Source organism: Mastigoproctus giganteus, chromosome 1 (genome assembly GCF_048544385.1).
Source record: "Mastigoproctus giganteus isolate SK-2022 chromosome 1, ASM4854438v1, whole genome shotgun sequence".
NCBI lineage: Eukaryota > Metazoa > Arthropoda > Arachnida > Uropygi > Thelyphonidae > Mastigoproctus > Mastigoproctus giganteus.
The window spans coordinates 120,558,218-120,584,225 of NC_143575.1; the positions used below are offsets into that span (position 1 = coordinate 120,558,218).

General features: G+C 38.2%; 1 protein-coding gene across 2 annotated transcripts in view; it reads left to right on the forward strand.

The window, feature by feature from the left end:
- Positions 1–26,008, forward strand: part of Atg3 (Autophagy-related protein 3) — a 423,862-nt gene that overhangs the window by 158,286 nt on the left and 239,568 nt on the right. For both annotated transcript variants that reach the window (XM_090381993.1, XM_090382001.1), the window contains one exon: positions 12,519–12,623. In XM_090381993.1, the coding sequence (XP_090238119.1) occupies positions 12,519–12,623 (105 nt within the window). The remainder of the gene's footprint in view (positions 1–12,518; positions 12,624–26,008) is intronic.

Below are 26,008 nucleotides of genomic sequence, written 5' to 3' on the forward strand. Positions count from 1 at the left end.
CATTCCAATATTCCAAGTTAAACATAAGAAAGGCACCTGAGTGGGATGGAATCTATCCCGTTATTTAATGGAGGGAGTAAAGGAAGTAAGCAAACCCTAATTATGAGTGCTTCCTTGGACTCGGAAGTCTCCACGGACTGGAGGTGTGCAAATGTATTCCCAATTCACAAAGGGTTCAAAATGTGACACAAGTAACTATAGACCTGTTAGTTTAACTTGTGTTCCAGGGAAAATAATGGAACAGTTTAAAGAAGCATTGCAGGATCATCTAGACAAGACTGCAATAATAGTTAAGACACAGCATGGGTTTGTTAAAGGGCAGTCTTTTCTGACCAGTTTGATTGGATACTACGATGTGGTCACAAAGGAACTTAATGCTAAAAATAATTTAATATCATATACTTGGATTTCAGTAAAGCTTTTGATACTGTTTCACAGGAAGACTGCTGTACAAATTGGAGAGATATGGCATTAAGGGTAAGTTGCTACAATGGATAAAGGGATGGTTGAGTGGGAGACAACAGAGAGTGGAAATCAGTGGACAGTGCTCTTCATGGACAATGTTATTAATGGAGTTCCTGAGGATTCGGTGTTAGGCCCATTGTCGTTTTGTATATTATTAAGTGATATTGAGAAGGTATATCAGGTCCAAGTTTGCAGATGATACAAAGGTTGGCAGGGTTGTTAACGACAGTAAAGACAGTATGCTACTCCAACTGGATCTAGATAAGTTTGGCAGCTGAAGTTTAACATTCACAAATGCAAAGTACTGCATATTGGTAGCAATAACCGAAGAGAAACGTACCAACTGTGTGGTCCTGCACTCAGAATGAAAAGTGAATAAGGCCTGGGGGTAATTGTGCAGTTGAATATGAAGTTTGCTGAGCAGTGCAGACAGGCTGCCAGGGCAGGTCAAAAAATTTTTGTCAATGATATTTAAGAATTTTGCTAGCAGGGATGGTTGGGGTTGGTAATTATCCTGTTTTACAAGGCAATGGTCAGGCCACACCTAGAGTACTGTGTACAGGTCTGGAGGCCTCATTTTAGGCATGATGTAGAGTTGCTAGAATGAGTACAAAGAAGGGAAACAAGATTGGTGAGGGAACAAAGGGGTGTTCTTACCAAAGAAGGCTTACGTTCTGCAAATTGCAGCACCCGGAGAGTAGGCACCTGTGGGGTGATCTGATTTACGTGTATGAGGCCTTGAGTGGCTTGTGCAAACTGAATGCTGATGAGATTCTTCCCCTTTCTCAGATTAAGAACCGGAGGGGGCACTGATTCAAATTGAGGAAAGACGGTTGTGGAATAGTTGTGCGGAAATTTGCCTTTACCCAGTGGGTAGTTGATTGGTGACAGACTTCCATCTTTTGTTGTCGAAGTTGATAGCCTAAATAAATTTAATGCTGAGCTGGACAGTCATTTGAAATGAATGGAGGGGTGAAATGTTAGCGTTTTTTTTTTTTTTTTTTTCTTCTTGCTAATGCTACATAAGCTTGCTTTCATGCATCGTATGCACCTACTAATGCTAATGGGTAATGCATATAATTATAGACCTGTTAACCTTGGCCTGAACTTCTGTTCCTGGGAAAATAATGGAGTCACTGGTTAAAGAAGTGATGCAGGATCACCTAGATAAGACTACAGTAATAAAGTTCAGATACAGCATGGGTTTGTTAAGGAGATGTCTTGTGTGACCAATTTGATTGCATACTATGACGTGGAGGGCGCCTCCGTAGCCAGGTGGGCAGGAGCAGCAGTGCGTAGCACCCGCTTCTTGATTAGACCGGGGTTCGAGCCCGTCACCACCAAATACGGAGGATGCGAAAGGTCAGGAAATGACCACCGCATTTCCCGGAGCAATATGGCCTTAGTTGCTAATGCTCCTAAAAACCAAAATAACAATAACAACTATGATGTGGTCATCAAGAAATTGGATGCAAAAATAATTTTGATCTTATATATACTTGGATTTCAGGAAAGCTTTTGATACTGTTGTACATGGAAGACTGCTGTACAAATTGGAGTGGTATGGCATTAAGGAGACGTTTCTGCAATGGATGAATGGATGGTTGAGAGGGAGACGCAGAGAGTGGTAATAAATGAACACTGCTCTACATGGACTAATGTTATTAGTGGATTCTACCAGAGTTTGGTGCTGGGCCCATTGTTGTTTTGTGTATTTATTAATGATATTGATGAAAGTATATCAGGCTTAATGTCCAAGTTTGAAGATGATACTAAGGTTTGCAAAGTCGTTAATGAAATAGGATTTTCTAGATCCTATTGCGTCCATGCAATAGGATCTAGAAAAATTAGGTAGAAGGGCTGAGAAGTGGCAACTGAAGTTTAATATTGACAAATGCAAAATACTGTATATGTGTAGCAGTAACCCAAGAAAAACGTACCAACTGTATGGTACTACAATCAGGGAGGTGGAGAATGAAAAAGACCTGGGGGTCATTGTGCAGTGGGATATGAAGCAGTCTGAGCAGTGCAGAAGGGCTGCCAGAGCAGGTCATGGAGTTTATTCAGTGATATATAGAAATTTTTCTAGCAGAGCCATGGAGGTGATTATACATTTGTATAAGGCAATGGTCAGGCCACACCTTGAGGATTGCATACAGGTCTGGAGGCCTCATTTTAGGAAGGTTGTAGAGCTGATAGAAAGAGTACAGAGAAGGGCAACAAGATTGATGAGAGGAACAAAGGGGTTCTCTTACCAGGAGAGCCTTGTAAGTTGCAGCATCTGGAGACTAGATTCCTGCGAGATGATCTGATTGAGGTATACAAGGCCTTGACTAATAAATCCACTAATAACTTAACTCCACTAATAAATAACATTAATCTATGTAGTGCAGTGTCTGATTATTACCACTTTCTACTGTCTTCCACTTAACCATCCCTTTATCCATTGTAGCAACTTACCCTGAATTTGTACAGCAGTCTTCTATATGCAACGGTATCAAAAGCTTTCCTGAAAACCAATTAACGTATATGATATCAAAATTATTTTTTGGAACCATTTCCTTTGTGACCACATCATAGTATCCAGTCAAATTGGTCAGGCAAGACCTTAATAAACCATGCTGTGTCTGAACTAATCCTGCAGTCTTGTCTCAATGAACTTGCAACGCTTCTTCAACCAGTGACTTCATTATTTTCCCTGGAAAAGAACTTAAACTAAAAAGTTTATAATTATTTGTGTCACCCTTTGAATTCTCTTTGTGAATTCAGGCTACATTTGCACATCTCCAGTCGATGGGGACTTCCTCTGAATCGGCAAATATTTCACATTTTTTTTGGACTATAATACTTCGGTTCTTCCCCGAACCACCAGCACTCCCACTGCTTTTGTACCCATTGCTTTGCTGCTCTAGGCTGGGTCATGATTTCGTTTAAGTACAATTTAATTATCAATAAATTTTACTGATTAATTGATAATAATATACTAAGCTAACAGATTTCCAAGACAGTAGTAGTAGTAGTAGTAGTAGTGGCATGTGATGCAAGAAAGCAAGTGTATGAACTTATGCAGCATATCAACCAAAAAAAAAAAAAAATTGCCAAACAATTCCCTTTAAATGTTTGTCCAGTTCCTTAAATTTATTTAACCTAACTTCCACGACAGATGGAAGTTTGCTCCAGCAATTAACCACCTGCTGGCTAAAGGGAAATTTCTACACATCTATTCTACATCTGTCTTTTCTCAATTTGAAATTATGCTCCCTTAGGTTCATAATCTAAACAAGTAGAAGAATCCCATCAGAATTCAGTGTGCTCAACCCATTCAAGGTCTTATACACCTCAATCAGATCACCTCGCAGGTGCCTAGTCTCCATCTGCTGCAATTTGCAGAACTTAGGCCTCTCTTGGTAAGAGGATCCTTTCATTCCACTCACCAATCTTGTTGCCCTTCTCTGTACACACCCAAGCAACTGTACATCCTTCCTAAAATGAGGCCTCCAGACCTGTATGTAGTACTCAAGGCGCAGCCTGACCATTGTATTATACAAAGGGTCAATCACATCCTTTTCCCTGCTAGCAAAATTCCTGCATATCCTAGACAAAACCCCATGACCTGCCCTGGCAGCCTGTCTGCATTGCTCAGAAAACTTCATATCTGACTGCACAGTTACTCCCAGGTCTTTTTTATTTTCATACTACCACCTTAAGTGTAGTACCACACAGTTGGTATGTTTCTTTGGGGTTACTTCTACCCATATGCGCCGACCGGGCTGGCCGGGTGGGTAAAGTGCCTGCCTGGCAACCCAAAGGTCGCGGGTTCGATTCCCGCCTCGGGCTTGGATCAATGTACTGCAAAAACCTTGGGAGGTGCATTATGGCCACAGAAGCCTATGCGCCAACAACTACCGAACTTCATAGAGCACGTTAAACATCTAAAGACGTCTTGCCTGAAAAAAATGAACATACTCAGAGTCATTTCTTCTACATCATGGGGTGCAGATCGGTACACGTTACTGCATTTGTATAGAGCCCTAATCAGATCTCGCCTTGATTATGGTGCCCCGGTGTATGATTCTGCTAGAGAAAGTGTGCTAGCGCGACTTGCACCAATTCAACACTCTGCCCTGAGGATTTCTACAGGCGCTTATAGAACTTCACCAGTCCAAAGTCTTTATATTGATGCTCATGAACTTCCTCTAACCCTCAGAAGAAAGATGTTAATTCTTAACTATACAACTAAAATCCAAAGTCTACCTACCCATCCCATTAGGCCGATACTTAACGACCCACAGTTCACAACATTCTATAGAAATAAACCAAGAGCAATTCAACCTTTTGCTCTCAGAGCTCAAGCACTATCAGAAACCTGGAATATAGATCCCGATAAAGTTCTTCAAGATTTAAGCAGTACGGATCCCCCATGGAGGTGTATTATGCCACTCTGTGACAGTTATTTTCTAAACTGGGGAAAACACTCTCTTGCAAATGTTAATATACAACAACTCCATATAGCCCATACACAAAATTATCTGCATTTTTCAAAAATATATACTGACGGATCAAAATCTGAGAGTGGAGTGGGTGCATCAGCCGTTTTCCCTCATAAAACCTTTTCTGTATCACTTCCCAATGAATGCAGCAGCTATACAGCTGAATTATACGCCATCAAAATTGCAGTGGAAAATATCCTCCATCTGACCATCCATAAAAGCATGATATATACAGACTCCCAGAGTGCGATTATAGCTTTACAGAAAAATTCTTCTAAAACACATCCTTTAATAAAGCTCATAAAATCCAAACTGATGCATCTTCAAGAACTCCAACGAGTGGTCATTTTCTGTTGGATCCCAGGCCATGCTGGGATACTAGGAAACGAACGTGCAGACTATGCCGCTAAACATCCATCCGACAGAGAATTATCACAGCATTACGTCCCATATCTTGACTACAAAAGTAACATTCAAAGAATGTGTAAAGAACAATGGAGAATTCAATGGCAAGCCCAAACACACAATAAACTCCGCCAAATAAAACCTGAACCGCAATCGTGGACCTCCAGTTTCCGTATGAACAGGAGGGAGGAAGTAATTTTAACTAGAGCGCGAATTGGCCATAGTCACCTTACCCACCTTTATCTCCTCACAGGTAATGATCCTCCACAATGCACACAGTGCAATTGTCCACTCACAATAAAGCATATTCTTATTGAGTGTACTTTATACACCACTGCCCGCCAAGTCTCTTTTAGCTTTCTACCAAACCTTAAAGAACCTTTGACACTCTGCCATATCATAGGTAACGACGCTAATCTACTGGAGTTCTTTCACTTCACAAAAATTATCGAATTATATGATCGTTTTTAAGTAATGCCATCACAACCACCATGCATATGTACCATTTATAACAGTGATAGGTGCAATATGGCCTAAGCAGCCCTTGCACCAAAAAACAACAACAACAACAACAACAACATACCCATATGCAGTACTTTGCATTTCTCAATGTTAAACTTCAGTTGCCACTTCTCAGCCCATCGGCCGAAATTTTCTAGATCCTGTTGCAGTAGCACACTGCCATTACTGTCTTCAAACATGCCATTATACAGTTCAACCTTCCACCTGCAATTTGCAGAACTTAAGCATCTCTTGGTAAGAGGATCCTTTCATTCCCCTCACCAATCTTGTTGCCCTTCTCTGTACACGTTCAAGCAACTGTACATCCTTCCTAAAATGAGGCCTCTAGACCTGTACGTAGTACTCAAGGCGTGTTTACTTCTAACGCAATGACTCCCAGTAGTCTCTGAAATACCCTGCATCTTGTTTTCTAGACTGCTGCTCATTCCAATAGAAGCAGTGTAAGGATCACTTTCACCTCTGCCAGTGGCTACTGTTAATCTATTAGTCCCTGTATTCCCCCAAGCTTGCAGTTTTCCGACCCAAATAACACTGTCTCAATAGCATCAGCAAATATTCGGCACCCTTTCTATTTAAGTGTATCCCCTCCCTTTAGAAGCAGTCTCTCCTGTTAACAAATAGAGACCAAGCTGAAAAAAATTCTACTCCTTGAGCCTTGCACAATCTTTCCAGGGCCGAATTGATTGACAAGGCTCTCATCATATACTCTCTCATATCGTGTCTCGGCAGAATTTCAGACACTTTCAAATTCAACCCTAATTCACGGCTTTTTTTCAACAGTGACCTGTACTTGTTAAATAATTCCATCGGTCTCCTACTCTTAATATCATTAGTGCCAACGTGTACAAAATTATCACCTTTTGTTTGATTGGGTGATATCCACTCTACAATGTCATCAACCTTTGCCCCTGGCAGACATACTCTGGTCCTGTTCCACCTATCCTTTTTGCATACCATGTTCCCCGTTTCCCTTACAATAGAGTCACCAACAACTACTAATTCCTGTGGGACCAGTGCATTCTGTCCACACACAAAGACATCCCCACGGCAATATCATGTCCCGTACCTGATTGCTCCACAAACATCAAGCAAGCAGTGCATTTTAAAAGGCTGTGATTCAGAGGGCAACTGTCCCCCCTCAGTTCTCCCATTAGCTTGAGTCTTTTGCTTTGCTGCTCTGGTCTGGGTCATGATTTCGATTCAATTTCAATAAAATTTCAATTCCAGCACAAAATTATAACCCTAATCCCCAAAATTATAACCCAATGCTGTTATAACACTATATATATATAGGCATACCTCGGTTAACGTTACCTCTGATAATGAAGCTTCGATATAACGAAGTCCGCAATTTCAAACCCCATTTAACATAAAAAAATATTCCAGTTTAATCACCTGAAATCTAAATAAACTGAAGAAATTACGGAAACCTTTGGGGCTTCTCGTGGTTGATTCGAGAAATTTAAAAAACGGGCCAGGATTCATAGTGTAAAATTAACAGGAGAAGCTGCAAATAAGTTTCCAGAAAAACTAAAGGAAATAATTGAACGTGAAAATTTTCCACCAAATTTTGTGTTCAGTGTTTACGAAAGCGGTTTGTTCTGGAAACTGCTACCAACAAAAAGCTTCATTTCTATTGAAGAAAAATCAGCTGCTGGGTTCAAAGCAGCCAAAGACCGTTTAACGTTACTCTTTGGATCAAATGCCTCTGGCGATTATAAATTAAAATTGTTATTAGTTTACCATTCAGAAAATCCGAGGGCGTTAAAAGGTAACATAAAAATGAATTTACCTGTAATATGGAAAGCAAATAGAAAAGTGTGGGTTACCAAGGAGTTATTTACTGATTGGTTTGTTAACCACTTTTGTCCTGAAGTAAAACGGTATTGTCAAAAAAACAACTTTGAAGAAAAAGCTCTTTTGTTGTTAGACAATGCTCCGGGACATCCTACTGATCTTAACACGTTGGACACATGCATTCCTGTCAAAGTTGTGTTTCTTCCAGCAAACACAACTTCCCTGATTCAACCCTGATAGCAACAAATGATGCTATTACTCCCTGAACCATTGGATCAGGGAGTGATAGCATCATTTAAAGCTTATTATCTGCGTCGAACATTAAGCATTTTAACTGAACTAGAGGATAAAGAGGAAATGACAGTTAAAACGTTTTGGAAAAACTACACCATTAAAAACGCAATTGAAAACATTGATAGTTCTTGGAAAGAAGGCACTAAGAAATGCTTAAATGGAGTTTGGTGCAAAATATGGCCAGAAGTTGTACTAGAAGAAGAAAATAACATCCAAGAAATTATAAATGAAGTTATCCAGATGGCTCAATCAATAGGTTTCGAAAATTTCGATGAAGATGATGTTAGAAATTTATTGAATTCAGAAGATGATGGCTTTTCAGTGGAAGATTTTGAAAACCTTGTTAGCAACGAAGACAAAGATAATGAAGACGAAGTTAAAGAAGTTCCTGCCGAAAAAGTGTTAACAACCAAAGATTTAAAAAGGTGCTTAAATGACATTGAAAACGTTTTAAATTTTTTTAGTGAAAATGATCCTGATTTAGGAAGAAGTTTTATTGTTAAGCGATCAGTGTTAAATGCAATAACTCCGTATAGGCAATTATTAAATGAAAGAGAAAAAAAGCATAAGCAATCAACTTTAGACTCATATTTTAAAATGCGATTTCACTTTGTATGTAAGTTGACTGTTTAATTAATAAAACTTTTCTTTGTTTGAAAAAAAAGCTTTTAATTTTCTTTACATAGGAACGTATCCCTATTCTGGCCATAGTATTTTTACCTCTGAAAACGAAGTTTTGCTTAATGAAGTAATTTCGTGGAACGCATCCTATTCGTTATTCGAGGTATGCCTGTATATATATATATTTTTTTTTTCGGTATCGAGTATTATCTCAGAGTTCCGATATATCTTCCGTATCAAGTTATGTATTAATTAATTATGTTACGTTTGTAAAATCTAAGTCGTTATATGTATTTAGTTAAAAAGTACAGTGGTACCTTGGATTACGAGTAACTTGGTGTGCAAGTATTTTGCGAGACGAGCAGAAATTTTTAATAAATTTTAACTTGATAAATGAGCGAGGTCTTGCAATATGACTACAGTCCTCGTATAACACGTGTTTACACTACACGAATTCGATCATACACGATTTATGAATACGGGAACGATATCTTATATAACACGAACCGAATTCGCTTATGCACGATTCACCTTTGTGTTTACAAGAAATGGCAGTCGAATGCAGAATCAACCCAACTGAACGCAATCCAATAGGAATGAAGAGAAGATTTTGAAAATGTATTTATGGTTTTTCATATCAGTGAAGGGGAAATACATTTCACCATAATAACGTAAAAACCAACAATTCCAGGTATTATAATCGCAAATACAATTAGATCGAGTTTACTATCAGTTTATAACAGATTCCACTAGCAGGAACGCAACTGGAAATTGTTTTTATTGTTTTATGGTAGTAACCCCTAGAAATGTGCTTTAGTAAAATGTGAGGTGTTAATAGTGTATCTCTGCCTTTACGGTGTTGTTTATTCAGTTGCTACATGCGCGCAGCTTTGTTTATGTGTATCAAATGTGCCTCCACATTTTTGATTTCTGATTTCCGTGAAATCCTCAAAAGGAGGCAAAATCAAGTGTCATTGGAAAGATTCCTTGTTAAAGTCACACAAAAAGAAAAAGTCAACAGATAGCAGTGATTCCGTTAGAGACAGTCAAAGTTGTCCTACCCAATAATTAATAAATTCGATTGCTTTATGTATATTAAATTTAAATATTAAAAATATAAAAGGTATGTATTTTGTATTAATCATTTTTACAGTATATGAACATTTTTGAGTTTTGGAACAAATCATCTGGGTTTCCATTATTTCTTATGGGGAAATTCGCTTTGATATACGAGTGCTTTGGATTACGAGCACGTTTCCAGAACGAATTATGCTTGAAAACCAAGGTACCACTGTACAATTTAATTGACATTGTAGTTTAACAAGATTAATAGATTTTACTGATTAATTGACAATATTATATAATATACTATACTAAGCTAACGCTATCTAATTCGGGATATAACTTTGTATAGTGTAACAATGGTGGCAAGTTACAAAAGGTAAATCTACGGACACTTAAATATTAATTAATTTCCAAAATCTCGCTGTCTGAATTCAGAATAAACCAAGGATCTTGTTTAGGTTTATAAGCTACTTATAGAAAATAATTTAAAATAACAATTAGTCAATTGAGCGGCTAAATATAGCTAAAAAACATTATCCGTTCACTGGATCTGCAAAACTTGTAAAACACGTGGATTGGTTACCCTTACTGATACTAAATAATAACCTACAAAATTTCTATCTAATTTAAAATTTAAACTAAGTATTGTAACTAGGAATATAAAGCTACTCTATAAAATAAGTTAATATGCCAATTTAATTTAATAAAATAGAAAAAACTTCTATTTTCCAGAGCCGTAAAATCTTCGCCTGAACAAGGCTACTCTTATTCCCAGATTAGTCAAATCTGGGAACAGTGCTACATATTATATATTTAGAGAGTGCTACGTATTATGCTATCTAATTTCATGTTTAACCTTAGGCTATTAATTTACACTATTCTGTATTGATCTACTATACCATAACAATGACTGCAAGTTACGAATGGTAAAATCTATGGACTTTATCTAATAACACTAAGTATTAACTTTAAAAATCACTGTCTAAATTCAAATTAAACCAAGGATCATGACTATAACTATAAACCTGCTTCTAGAAAATAAATTAATGTGACAATTAATAAAGTCAATAAAATGGCTAAATATTTATAAAAAACTTAGCTTTTGCCGGATTTGGCCAGTCTTCCAAAATTTCATTAAAATCAGCACAATAGAAATCTGGCAATTGTTCCCATTGTATGGAATTTAAACACTGTCTTAGACCACTGTAGTCGCCTTCCCAAAAGCAAAAACCCTTCCCCTTATCCTTAATGGTAGTTACATCTTTAAGTAAATCCTACATCAATATAGTGTGATTGCTGCCACCAAATGTTTCTTTTTTCTTTAGATTCTTAATATTAGCCAAAGCCAAATTTACAGTTCACCCAGCGGCTCCTGCAATGCAAAGAACATTCACAAAGAACATTTTCTCATCCCCTATAGTGTGCTGCAGGGACTGAAACAATAAAACCCTATAAATCAAATCAAGGAGCAACCTGCTGCTTGGTCTTCCTTTGTTTTAGAATTTTTTTTCTTATTGAGGTTAGCGTTAGTATTAGCAGAGGCATACGATGCAAGCTTATGCAGCATCAGCCTTGAACCGTGCATCTTGAATAGTGCATATAGATTGGGAGGCCTCTTTTTAGGAAGGATGTAGAGCTGCTGCAATGGGTACAGTAAGATTAGTGAGGGGAACAAAGGGGTCCACTTACCAAGAAGTCTTTAGTTCTGCAAATTGCAGTGTGTGGAGGCTAGGCATTGCGAGTTGATCTGATTGAGGTGTTAAGGCTTTGAATGGCTTGAGCAAACGCAGTGCTGATTGGATTCTTCCACTTTTTCAGACTATGCATGTGAGGAGACATAAATTCAAATTGAGAGAGCATGGTTCAAAATAGATGGGTGCAAGTTTGCATTTAGCCAATGGATGATTGGTTGTTGGAACAAACTTCTGTCTGATATTGTAAGAAGTGGGTGGCTTGAATTCGTGGAAGGCGATGGTAGGTGAAATGGGAAGTTTTTTTTTTATTGGCTGATGTTGCATAATTTTTCACTATGAATTCTAATTTCTTATGTAGTGTTCCATATGATTCATTGCCTTCCTTCTGGGGGGGGGGTTAACCTTCAAATTGAAAAACAAGTCACTATTTATGCATATTTAAGAAATATGGGTGCTGTAAACGTTAGTGTGCTACTTATTCAGTCAGAATTAATGAAAGAATGGAGGAGGTTGTTTTTCTAGCTTTCAGAAATGTCAGTTGTGAAGATTTACCTTGCGGAGATGGTAGATCCAGCTTAAAATAACTTTCACAACTTCTTAATTTTTAAGAAGTTGTTTGCTCAGTTAGTATATATCCACAATGAAAACATCCTTCCTGGAGAAAGGCACATCAATTTCATATGCAGATGGCACACTTAATATCCACTGTTCTTTGTCAATCAAAGGTGATAGTCTAAATAAAACAAAAAGTGTGCATTATGTAGTGTCGGACGTGTTTAGAGGTTTGAGAAAAGAAATAGCATGGGAACTTGCACCAGAAAACTAGCCTTCAGGATTTTTTAAGAATAAATTGAAGTGTGTAGTATTTCAAGAAATACAACAGACTCTAGGATCAAGTAATTAATTAAAGTTTAAAATGCCTACTCTTAATAAAATGTTTTAACATGCAGTTTATATATTAGCTCATGCCAACCCAAAAATACTTAATTTTTAACAAGAATTATATTTCATTTCAAGTAGTCATTTTTTGGATTTTAGAGGTAGTTAGCATGAGAGACAACAGTGAAAATAATTCTGGACCAGGAAAGGGTTATACAATGATTTCATAATTTACACACTTTATTGTTATTTATATTTTTTTCTTAAAAATTTTGTGTTCTTTTAGTTCCTTGCTATAAACGATGTAAGCAAATGGAGTATTCAGAGAATAATGAGAAAGTTATTGAAGATGATGAAGATGGTGGCTGGGTTGATACACATCATTACTCTGGTATGTATCATTTCATTATATTTGTATACAGGCTAAATAGCTATTCTACTGTGTAATTCCTATGTAAATGTGATACCATGTGTAATTTAACTTCCCTTTGGGTTCAGACTTCTTTGAACAGGTCTAGAGAATAAATCTATGTACAGTTAGTACTGCTATATAGCAAAGTAACTGATATATTAGGGAATAATGTGAGTATAACGCAGTTTCCATGTTGGCTCATGTGCGATTTCGTCTGTGAGTAACACCAGGTGAATGCAAAACCTGGCACCAAGCTGAATGTAGTGACTGTGTAGCAATATACAGGGTGTCTCAAAAATATTGATACAAACGTTTAGGGGAGGTAGGTAACATCTAAAGGAATGTGAATCGCATAGGAACCTATAACCGGAAACGTCACCGTAAGTTGATAGACAGCACTGTTCATCAGTTCACGACGGAAAATTTCTGATTTACTCATTCAAGCAGTAGTCTCCACACAAAGAGCATGCATTGATATATGAACTGTGAGCTGGTAGACATGCACCTAGTGTATGGATTAGCAGAGGGCAATGGATGAGCCGCTCAACGAATTTATGGAGAACGCTTCCCAGACAGACATGTATCGGACCACCATTTGCATGTGTGCATCAAAATTTGTGCGATTATGGGTCATTTAGAGGTAACAGGAGTAGTGCGGGCAGACCACGTTCAACGCGAACTCCTGCCATGAAAGAAAGTGTGTTGAATGCCATCCAGAATAATCCTACTACCAGCACACGTGCTGTTGCCTCTGCCTTAGGAGTGTCTTGTTGCAGTGTACAGCGTGTCTGGCACGACAATTCCTTACACCTCTTTCATCTCCAAAGGGTTCAGTTACTGCTCCCCCAAGATCATCCTGCACGTATGGCTTTTGTGCAGTGGTTTCTCCAAGAAAGCGTTCAAGACTTGAATTTTCCAGCCTATGTTTTGTTCACGGATGAGGCTTATTTCACTCGGGAAGGCTTATTCAATCAGCACAATGCTCATGTGTGGGCTCACGACAACCCACACGGTGTGCGCCCCCATGTGGCACAACATTGCTTCGCAATAAATGTGTGGGCAGGTATGGTCGGTGACTGCTTAGTCGGCCCGTACCTGTTACCATCCCACACGAACTCCGCTAAATATCGGATCTTTCTTGAACAAGTTCTACCAGGGTTACTTGACAATGTTCCAGCAAATGTGAGACGCAACATTTGGTTTCAACATTACGGGGCGCCTGCCCATTATGGAAGGTGTGTTCGTGACCACTTGAACAGCGTTTTGGGTGTCGATGAATTGGCCAGGGTGGACCTGTTGCCTGGCTCCCCACGCTCACCTGATTTATCGAGCCTTGATTTCTTTCTGTGTGGCCCTCAAATCTATCATGTATGAATCGCTTGTGGAGATGGAAATGGATCTCGTGGCGAGACTTGTCTGCGCTGCTGCTACTGTGAAAGAAACTCCGGGTGTGTTCAACCGTGTCTGGCAATCCATGCTGCGTCGGTGTCACGCATGCATCGCGTCTCATGGTGGAACCTTCGAGCATTCGTTGTAACATCATGAAATGCATCCATCTCGTACTCCATTGTTAAAATTATGTCAAATAAATGTTTGCCACTAATTATACCGTCTTGTGCCATTTCTGCTTCTTGTGCCTCTGCTACTACTTTCCCGTGACATTTCCGGTTATGGGTTCCTATGCGATTCGCATTCCTTTAGATGTTACCTACCTTCCCTAAACATTTTTACCAATATTTTTGAGACACTCTGTATACACGTTTACGAAGCTTAAAAAATGTCAAAAAATGCCACTTCTTTGAACTGGTCTAGAGAATAAATCTATGTACCGTCAGTTCTACTATAATGCGCATTTTACAAAGCGACTGATATATTAAGGAATAATGTGAGTATAATGCAATTTTCGTGTTGGCTCATGGGATTTCCTCTGCAAATAACACCAGGTGAATGCAAAACCTGGCACAAACTGAATGTAGCGACCTGTGCAGCAATATATACAAGTTTACGAAGCTTAAAAAATGTCAAATATGATAGAGCTATATTTCCCGTTTACTGTAGTTGTATTGGTCGCAGATACACTGTTGTCATTTGCTATATTCACAAGATACTGTAGTGTAGGCTGACTCGCGTTTTCAGGAGCTCACATTTTTCATTTAGAACAGAAATTTCTTGAGGCATGAGAGCATGAGCAGAGGAACACATTTCTGGAGGTCACTACCATAAAACAATAAAAACAATTTTCAGTTCCCAGTTTGTTAGGCTTTTCTGTTAGTGCAATCTATTATAAATGGTTAGTAAACTCGATCCTATTGCATTTGAGATAATACTGGTAGTTGGACCCTTGTGCCGATAAACATCTACACCACCAAACAACCGATAGTTGGAACTCTTGTGGGTTTTTATGTTGGTATGCCGAAATTTGTTTCCTCTTCCATGAAAACTTAAATAAATTTTCAGAATCTGCTCTTCGTTCCTATTTTTTAAGTTTTGTAAACTTGACACTCTGTATCTCACTTGTGCATTTTGTGTGCCATGTTTGTCATTATTGATTGCTTATCTTTTTTACAGTTTTCAATTTTACAATCCAAAAAAAAACAAAAAAGTCAGTGAACAGAAATATGAATTAGTATGCATATATTATAGTATTAATTAAATTCTGTATGTAAGCATACATAGTCTCCAACCAATACAAGGTATCTTGTCAAGGTAAAGTGCTATATGTACTGTAATATTTATTTATTTACTTGTAAAAGAATAAGAGAAGTTTACCTCAATATGATATGTAGAACATTTCCGTATGATGCTCTCCAGAAATTAAAATGAAAACAATTAAAAAATTGAAAATCTTACATTACAGTAAGAAATAATTAACATTAATTAAAAATAAAATGAACACAATTAAAAATCAATTTAACGCAATTAAAAATTAAGTCAAAAATTTATTTAATGAAAATATTGCAAAACGTTTTCCTTCCTGAAGCTGACAATGCTTTTAAACCGCATGTCGTGATCACAGGAATGAAATTACCAAATGGGGTGTGCGTGGAACTCAAATAGGGATTATTTCTCTTCGCACATGCATGTAAAGGACCACGAGTCAGAGATTAGATATGGCCAGCAAACATTAACAGAATTCTCATATAATTTACTTTCGATGGTTTCTACAGTTAATAGTCTCATATAATTGCGTTGGACACTAAGTATTTTGGCCTCGTTAAATAAAAAAGTGTTTTTCATTAACTTCTTACCTCAACCCAATCTGAGGAATAGCCATTTATCACAACCCTCTGCCTCCTGCCCTGAAGCCATCCTTCTATCCATCTAAGGATTTTCCCAGTGATTCCAACCTGTTCCAGCTTATAAAGCAACCGCTCATGTGGGACTGAGTCAAAAGCTTTGCTGAAATCTAAATAAACAATGTCGAAATTATTCCCTAAATCCAGCTCGTGAGTGACCCTTTCGGAATAGCGAACCAGATTTGTTAAACATGATTTTCCCTTTACGAAACCATGCTGAGTATCCTTGAGAATTTCAATTCGATCCAAATGATCCTGAATTCCACCCTTGATCATTGCCTCCATGATTTTCCCTACTACTGAAGTCAGACTGACAGGTCGATAATTTCCAACTTCACTTTTAGAGCCACCCTTATGTATGGGAGATACATTTGCACTTTTCCAATCCAAGGGAATCTCCCCAGAGTCTAATGATGCTCGCATAATTAGCCTCAATGGTTCAATGCACTCGCTTGCCGCCTCTCTTAAGATTATAGGGTATATTCCGTCAACTCCAGGAGCTTTACTGGTCTGTAGGCTCGAAAGTTTTTTCATTAAATAATCTTGAGAAATTTCAATATCATTAATTACATATTTTTTAACTTCGCTCCCACAATTTCCCTTTGCCACAAAAGGCTTTTCATTTGTAAATATCGATGCAAAATAACTGTTGAGTTCATCTGCAACGGCAGCTGGTGTATTTATTACTATCCCCTTTCCCTTACGTAAAGGTCCGATCTGGTTTGTCCTGCTCTTCTTGGCATTTATATATGTGAAGAATTCTTTATCCCCCCTCTTTGCTCTGTTTAAGGCAATGGTCAAGCCACACCTTGAGTACTGTATACAGGTCTGGAGGCCTCATTTCAAGAAGTGTGTAGAGCTACTGGAAAGAGTATAGAGAATGGCAACAAGATTAGTGAATGGAAAAGGTTGCTCTTACGAAGAAAGGCTTAAGTTTTGCAAATTACTGTGTCTGGAGACTAGGCACCAGCGAGGTGATCTGATAGAGGTGTATAAAGCCTTGAATGGTTTGAGCATGCTCAATGCTGATGGGATTCTGCCTCTTGCTCAGAATAATCACCTGAGAGGGCATAAATTTAAATCAACGAAAGACAGAGGTAGGATAGACGTGCGGAAATTTTTCTTTAGCCAGCAGGTAGTTGGTTGGTGGAACAGACTTCCATCCCTTGTTGTGGAAGTTGATAGCCTAAATAAATTTAAGGCTCAGCTGGACAGGTATTTCAAACGATTGGAGGGGTGAGGTGAAAGTTTTTTTTTTTCTTTTTTTGGCTGATGCTGCATAAGCTTGCATTCTTGCATCATATGCCTCTACTAATGCTAATGCTAATTTCATTGCATGTCGCACCTATGTGCCAATCAAGATATCGTTCTCGACTTCTACTCCAGACCAATAACACCTATGGTCTGTTTACCGAGTGAGCAGCACTAGAGTGCAACAGTGGCAAACGAATTTGCCTGGTAAGTTACCTGAAGTGTGCCATGGTTCTTGTGTTGGCTTTCTTTACCTTCCTCCATTTTGTTTTACTTCAGACATTCACAAGACAGGATATCAAAATTAGCAACTTTTTTTTTTTTTTATCCTTTTTTTTACTGATACAGTCAGTTCTGCTATAACAAGGTAGACGTGTTCCTAAAAACAGCATGTTGGGGTACTTCGCACATTAAAAACAACACAGCTTATGGGTAAAATAGGGATCGGCAGAGCACTCAAAAATGACGTTCAATCTGGTAAGTAAAATACTAAAAAAAGTTAGCACCCAATAAAATTCCTAACACAGGTTTAAACATCTTAAATTTTTAGTAAATAAATAAATTTGAAGTATGAACCAGAGCTATAATGCTCAATACGTTCTACGTTGATAACAATATTTGTAAAAGAATAAGAGAAGTTTACCTCAATATGATGCATGGAACACTTCTGCATGATATTCCCCAGAAATTAAAACGAAAACAATTAAATTATCAACAATCTTACATTACAGTAAGAAATAATCAACAATAATTAAAAATAAAATGAACACAATTAAAAATCAATTTAACGCAATTAAAAATTAAGTCAAATTAATTTAACAAAAAAATTGCAAAACAATTTTCCTTCCTGAAGCTGACAATGCTTTTCGACCGTATGTTGTGATCAGAGGAATGAAAATTACCGAATGGGGTGGGCATAGGACTTAAATAGGGATTATTTGTCTTTGTGCATGCATGCATGCGACTCATGGTGATTTATGAAATTTCCATAAAGGAACACGAGTCGGAGATATGGACGGCAAACATTAACAGAATTCTCATGTAATTTAATTTCGACAGTTTCTGCAATTAATAGTCTCGTTTAATTACGTTGGACACTAAGAATTTTGGCCTCGTTAATAAAAAAGTATGTTTTTCATTAATGAATGGCTTGAAAGGCTAATTCTGACGCTGCTGAATGAGAAGCACGAACTGAGGCCGCATGTTGATTAACACGAAAATTCAGAGGAAACTGTGTAGAACCCTGAAAAGATGAGTCGCAATCACCACAAGAAATATTGTATACTAGGTCATTTATTTGTGTTGTGAACGAGGAAAGGACCGAGCAATTGTTCAGTGTAGTGTATAATCTTTGGGATATGTTAAATAATAACTCGATACCGATTAATTATATGCAGCTTCCTTTTAAGGAAATTTTTCACTTAACTACACTCTCAGTTGAAGCCAACTATACCACCTTTCGAGACAAACTATACAAACAAATTTTTGGTTTACAAATGGGATTAAGCCTAAGGATCATAATATAGATCTATATCTCAACGATTGAACTTATACATTTGAAGCCTTTTCTACCACAGTATAACATACTATGGGGGGTATTTAGATGATGTTCTCGTTACTAACTGATAGTAGCACTATGAAAGACAGTTTACATTTATTTAAAAATATTCATTCTAGATTCAAATTTATGTTGGAGAGAGGGAGAATACGGATACTAAGTAATTAAATTTTCTGAATTTCACGCTTACTCAGGATGCGAATAAAATCCAATTTAACATCTATCGTAAACCTACAAACACCGGTATGCTCCTGAATTATAATAGCTATCACCCGTTCATCTACAAAAGATCTATTATCTTTAATCAATTTCTCAATGCTTATAAATATTGAAGGATGGAATCTGCTTTTGGCTCGGAAATACAAATATTAACCAGTAGATTCTTAAAGAGGGGTTACCCACATGCTACAATAAACAGAATTAGGGTACAAGCGAAGGATAAAATACAAAAAATACACCAACCAACAATAGTAATATCAAAAAATACTTTATTTCTGTCCCATATGTTGAACAGTGGCACAAAAAACTTAACAGATTCTTTAAAGATACCGAATTTAAAATCGTAGCCAGGCCAATATGGAAATTTCACAGTATACTGAACAATCGCTCAGTCCTTTCCTCATTTACAACACAAATAAATGACCTAGTATTCAACATTTCTTGCGGTGACCCCAGGGGCTCACAACTAGTGAGTATGGGCTTGGCACACCCAGGATTCTGAGCCTGATAATATCATTCTTCTCTTTCTTGGTGATTCCCTTCTACTTCTCTCTTTCTCTCTCTCTCTCTCTCTCTCTCTCTCGGGGTGGTTCAGAAATTTTTTTTTTTTTGGCTGGTGGAGCATAGGCCTCAGGCTTCCTTGCACCATATGGTTAATAATAATAATAATAATAATAATAATATTTCTTAGTTGGTATGTAAAGCCTAGTAGCTTCCAAAATAAGTTCTTTGATTGCTTCCCATTTTGAATTTGCTGTTGGTAACATCATCAGTTGGTCCCACTGTATAGAATTTAAATACTGACTCAGACCGTCGTAGTCGCCTTTATGAAAGCAATAACCCTTCCCTTTACCCCTGATGGTAGTTACCTCTTTGAGTAAATCCCACTTCAGCACATTGTGATCACTGCCACCTGGTGGTTCCTTTATCTGCAGATTCTTAATGCATGAAGAATCACTACTGATAATCAAATCAAGAGTATTACTCCCTCTAGTTGCCTCCCGAACATGCTGATGTAGAAAACAATCATCCAATAAATCCACAAAAGCCTTGCTAGTGTGTGAGTGACCAGCCCACAAATTCCAGTCAATATCTGGGAAATTCTTCTCTTTCAGCAGAGTTGCAACTTGTAACACGTGGATTTGATACCCTTACCGATACTTTTACGCAATTATAAGGCCGAGTAAAGAATAAATACACCAGATTAATCAGAAAATCACAAAATAATGCTATACTACTAAATTTAAATCAAAAGTTTTAGAAAAACAATAATTTCAAATCAATAAATAAGAAAAATCCACTTAGCGGCTTTGAACACGTCTGACTCCCACTTGCCTCGTCAGCAGACCTCCATTAAGTTAACATGGGTGGTCAATGCAATGTTGAGGCAGTTTGGGGTGACATAAGAACTAGGAAAGCAAAATTGAGAATAGGAGTGTATTATAGGACTAATGACACTGCTGTACTCATCAGTGTATTATAGGACTAATGACACTGATGAGTACAGCGGATAACTATACAGAGAATTAGAGTGAGCAAGTAAATCAGATTGTCTTATAATGGGAGATTTTAACTTTCCAGATATCGACTGGAACTTGAGAATTGATCACTCACATACTAGCAAGGCCTTTGTGGATTTATTCAATGATTATTTTCTACAGAAGAAGCATGTTCAAGAGGCAACCGGAGGAAGTAATACTCTTGATCTGATTATTGCAGTGATTCTTCATGCATTTAGAATCTGCAGATAAAGGTGGCAGTGATCACAGTGCTGATTTGGGATTTACTCAGAGATGTAGCTACAATCAGAGGTAAAGGGAAGGGCTTTTGCTTTCGCGACTACCATTGGCTGAGACAGTTATTAAATTCCATACTGTGAGATCAACCAATGACGTTACCAACAGCAAATTCTGAATGGGAAGCATTCAAAGAGAAATTTTGAAAACTACTAGGTGTTTAAGAAATATTGTTTAAGGTTTAGGCCTAAATCGATGTCAGACGAAGTAGTGAGACTTGTGGCAGAGAAGAAAAATGCATGGGATGCATATAAATTATCAAGTCACACAGAAGCTTATGGTACATATAATCTTGTCTGTAATCAAGTCACAAAGGAGATTAGAAAGACAAAGGCAGATTACGAGAAATCTTTGTCAAAAGATGCAAAGAGTTTTTGCTGTTTGGAATTGGATGAATCAGATTTGTCTACTTGATATCAATGGTTTGACTGTTGTTATTATTATTATTATTATTATTATTATTATGAGCCATATGGTGCAAGGAAGCCTCAGGCTTATGCTTCACCAGCCAAAAAAAAAATTTCTGAGGGAATCACCAAGAAAGAGAAGAATGATGATATCTAGCTCGGGACCCTAGGTGTGCCAAGCCCATACTCACCAGATACGTAACATTGGCATTAGTAGAGGCATTTGATGCAAGAAAGCAAGCTTATGCAGCATCAGCCAAAAAAAAAAAAAAAAAAAAAAACCCACTTCCACTTCACCCCTCTGTTCGTTCGAAATACCTGTCCAGCTGAGCCTTAAACTTATTTAGGCTATCAACCTCCACCACAACGGATGGAAGTCTGTTCCACCAACCAACCACCTGCTGGCTAAAGGCAAATTTCCTCACGTCTATCCTACATCTGTCTTTCCTCAATTTGAATTTATGCCCTCTCAGGTGATTTTTCTGAGCTAGAGGAAGAATCCCATCAGCATTGACCATGCTTAAACCATTCAAGGCTTTATACACCTCTATCAGACCACCTCGCTGGTGCCTAGTCTCCAGACACTGTAATTTGCAAAACTTAAGCCTTTCTTCGTAAGAGCACCCCTTTGTTCCATTCACTAATCTTGTTGCCCTTCTCTGTACTCGTTCCAGCAGCTCTACATCCTTCTTGAAATGAGGCCTCCAGACCTGTATACAGTACTCTAGATGTGGCCTGACCATTGCCTTATACAATGGAATAATCACCTCCTTATCCCTGCTGGAAAAATTCCTGTATATCATTGACAATACTCCATGAGCTACTCTTGCAGCCCGTCTGCACTGCTCAGAGAACTTCATATCTGCCTGCACAACCACCCCCAGGTCCCTTTCATTCTCTACCACTGTCAGTGTAGTACCACAGAGTTGATACGTTGCTCTGGGGTTGCTGTTTCCCTTTACATTTGTCAATGTTAAACTTCATTTGCCACCTCTCAGCCCATCTGCTCAACCTTTCCAGATCCTGTTGCAGCAGCATAGTGTCAGTAGTGTCCTTGACAACCCTGCCAACCTTTGTATCATCTGCAAACTTGGACATTAAGCTTAATATACCATCATCAATATCATTTATAAATACAGAAAACAATAATGGACCCAACACTGAGCCCTGAGGGACTCCACTAATAACATTAGTCCACGATGAGCAGTGTCCATTGATTACCACTCTCTGTCTTCTCCCCCTCAACCACCCCTTTATCCATAGCAGCAATTTGCCTCCAATGTCACACTGCTCCAATTTGTGTAGCAGTCTTCCATGTGCAACAGTATCAAAAGCCTTTCTAAGATCCAAGTATATAATATCAAAGTTATTCCCTGCATCCAGTTCTTTTGTGACTGCATCATAATATCCAATCAAGTTGGTCAGGCAAGACTTCCCCTTAACAAAACCATGCTGTGTCTGAGCTATAACTGAAGTCTTGTCTAAATGATCCTGCAGTGCTTCTTTAACCAGTGCCTCCATTAATTTTCCTGGAACAGAAGTTAAGCTCACAGGTCTATAATTACTTGTGTCAGCCTTTGATCCTCCTTTGTGAATTGGGGTCACATTTGCACATTTCCAGTCTATGGGTACCTCCCCTGAGTCCAAGGAAGCTCTCATAATTATGCCTAAGGGTTTGCTTACTTCCTTTGCTGCCTCCTTTAATATAACCGGATAGATCCCATCCACCCCGGGTGCCTTTCTTGTGTTTATCTTCAACAGTTTCTCCTCCACTTTACTCCCAGTTATTTCAAGATTCTGTAGCTTACTGCTAGAGTTGAATACACCTCTGGCATTCCCCTTGCTGAATAACTCCTCATGTGTGAATGTCGATGCAAAATATTCATTTAATTTGTTAGCTATCTGAGCAGGATCATCAACAGTTGACCCATCAATATCAAGTGGACCAATCTGATTCATCCCCTTCCTTCTAGAGTTTACATAAGTAAAGAACTCTTTGCTCTTTGCATCCCTTGCCAAGGATTTCTCGTAATCTGCCTTCACCTGCCTAACCTCCTTTGTAACTTGGTTGCATATCAACTTGTATCTATCATAGGCTTCTGTGTCATGTGTTAATTTGTAAGTATCCCATGCATTTTTCTTCTCTGCCATATGCCTCATTAGTTCATCTGACATCCATTTTGGCCTAAACCTTGAACAATATTTCTTAGTTGGTATGTAAAGCCTAGTAGCTTCCAAGATAAGTTCTTTGAATGCTTCCCATTTTGAATTTGCTGTTGGTAACATCATCAGTTGGTCCCACTGTATAGAATTTAAATACTGTCTCAGTCCATCGTAGTCGCCTTTACGGAAGCAATAACCCTTCCCTTTACCCCTAATGGTAGTTACCTCTTTGAGTAAATCCCACTTCAGCACACTGTGATCACTGCCACCTAGTGGTTCGTTTATCTGCAGATTCTTAATGCATGAAAAATCACTGCTGATAATCAAATCAAGAGTATTACTCCCTCTAGTTGCCTCCCGAACATGCTGATGTAGAAAACAATCATCCAATAAATCCACAAAAGCCCTGCTAGTGTGTGAGTAACCAGCACCCAAATTCCAGTCAATATCTGGGAAATTAAAATCTCCCATTATAAGACTCTCTGATTTACTGGCCCACTCTATTTCCCTGTACAGTTCCTTATTATACTCATCAGAGTCATTAGGCCTATAGCACACTCCTACTCTCAATTTTGATCTCCCAATGCTTATGTCACACCAAACTGACTCAACACTGCACTGTCCGGTGATGTCGACTGGCTTCACTTCCTTGGTTTTTATGTGTTTCTTAACTAATAGCATAACCCCTCCCCCCTTCCTATCCTGTCTATCCTTTCTGTAGACGTACTCCTCAAATTGCAGTTCTGCATCCCTTATATCTGTGTGACACCACGTCTCTGATATCCCAACAATATCTGCCTTTGATGTTTTGAGCAATACCTCAAATTCATCAAATTTATTTACTAAACTCCTAGCATTGGTGTACACGCAAGTATACCTGCACCTGTTTCTATTCTTAGCTACCCTAACACAACCCATGTGTTTACTTGTACCGCAATGGCTCCCAGCAGTCTCTGAAATACCATGCATCTTGTTTTCCAGGCTTCTGCTCATTCTAATAGAAGCAGTGCAAGAATCTCTTTCACCTCTGCCAGTGGCTACTGTCAATCTATTGGTCTTTGTCTCCCCCCAAGCTAGCAGTTTTCCGACCCACCTAACACTGCCTCGATAGCATCAGCAAATATTCTTGCACCCTTTCAATTTAAGTGTATCCCATCCCTGTAGAAGCAATCTCTCCTGTTAACAAGTACAGTCCAGGCTGAAAAAAATTCTACCCCTTGAGTCTTGCACAATCTTTCCAGGGCCGAATTGATCGACAAGGCTCTCATCATATACTCCCTCCTATCGTGTCTGGGCAGAATTGCAGACACTTTCAAATTCAACCCTAATTCTCGGCTTTTGTTCAACAGTGACCTGTACTTGTTAAGTAATTCTGCCGGTCTCCTACTCTTAATATTATTAGTGCCAACGTGTACAACTATATCACCTTTTGTGCCCTTAAAAGATGATATTCGCTCTACAACGTCATCAACCTTTGCCCCTGGCAGACATACCCTGGTCCTGTTCGACCTATCTTTTTTACAATAATATTGTTGGTCCTGCTAGGTGACAAACTGAATGAGTATTTGGCATCTACATTTATGCATGAAGTGTTATTCGGAGAGCATTAGTAGAGGCACATGATGCAAGCTTATAAAACATCAGCCGAAAAAAAAAAAAAAAAAAACCCTTCCCATTTCTCTGATCCATTCATTCCAAATGTTTGTGTAGTTCTGCCTTAAATTTATTTAAGCTATCAACTTCCAAACAACGGATGGAAGTTTGCTCCAACAATCAACTACCTGCTGGCTAAAGACAAACTTTAGCACATCTGTTCTTCAACTGTCTTACCTTAGTTTGAAAATATGCCCCCTCAGGTTTGTAATCTGAGCAAGAGGAAGAATCCCATCAGCATTAAGCCTGCTCAATCCATTCAAGGCCTTATACACCTCAATCAGATCGCCTCACAGGCACCTAGTCTCCAGAAGCTTTAATTTGCAGAACTTAAACCTTTCTTCATAAGAGCACCCCTTTATTCCCTTCTCTGTACTCGTTCTAGAACTGTACATCCTTCTCAAAACCACCTCATCACCTCCCCAACCACCTCCCTAACCACCTCATCCTACTCCTACCTTTAACGCACTGACTGCCCAGCTAGTCGAAGTATTGCCCAGGTGCAAAAAAAATATTTAGCAAATAATTTGATTAGTAATTCTAAAATAAATATTGTAATGTCAGTGTTGTCATTTTTTAGCTTAAAATATCAAAAAAAAAAAAAAGTGTCATTTTTTTTTTTTTTTTTTTTTATGATGCATATTGTGGCCAACGTGGCCCAGTAGGTTAAATCTTGAGAAGCCGTGTCAGCCACATATGTGTGAAGCTATTACGGCATACATATGAAAGTCGTTCATGATTAGTTTATTGCACACATGGCGAGCGCTGAAATAAAACTATTTGCGATAAAATAAACTCTCAAATATCGCCATACGTTTGTCAGTATTGTTAGAGAATTTGTGAAAACAAGTTTGTCAGTGTGCTGTATTATCTATCATATTGTGTTCTGTTTTTCCGCAAGTTTGTAGAAGTGTGTTGCAAAAAAAAAAAAAAAAAATCTAAAAAGGAATGGCTAAAAGAAAATTGCTAAAATAAGAGGAACTGAGAGAAACTGCTGGAATTTACAATTAAGCAGAGTTAA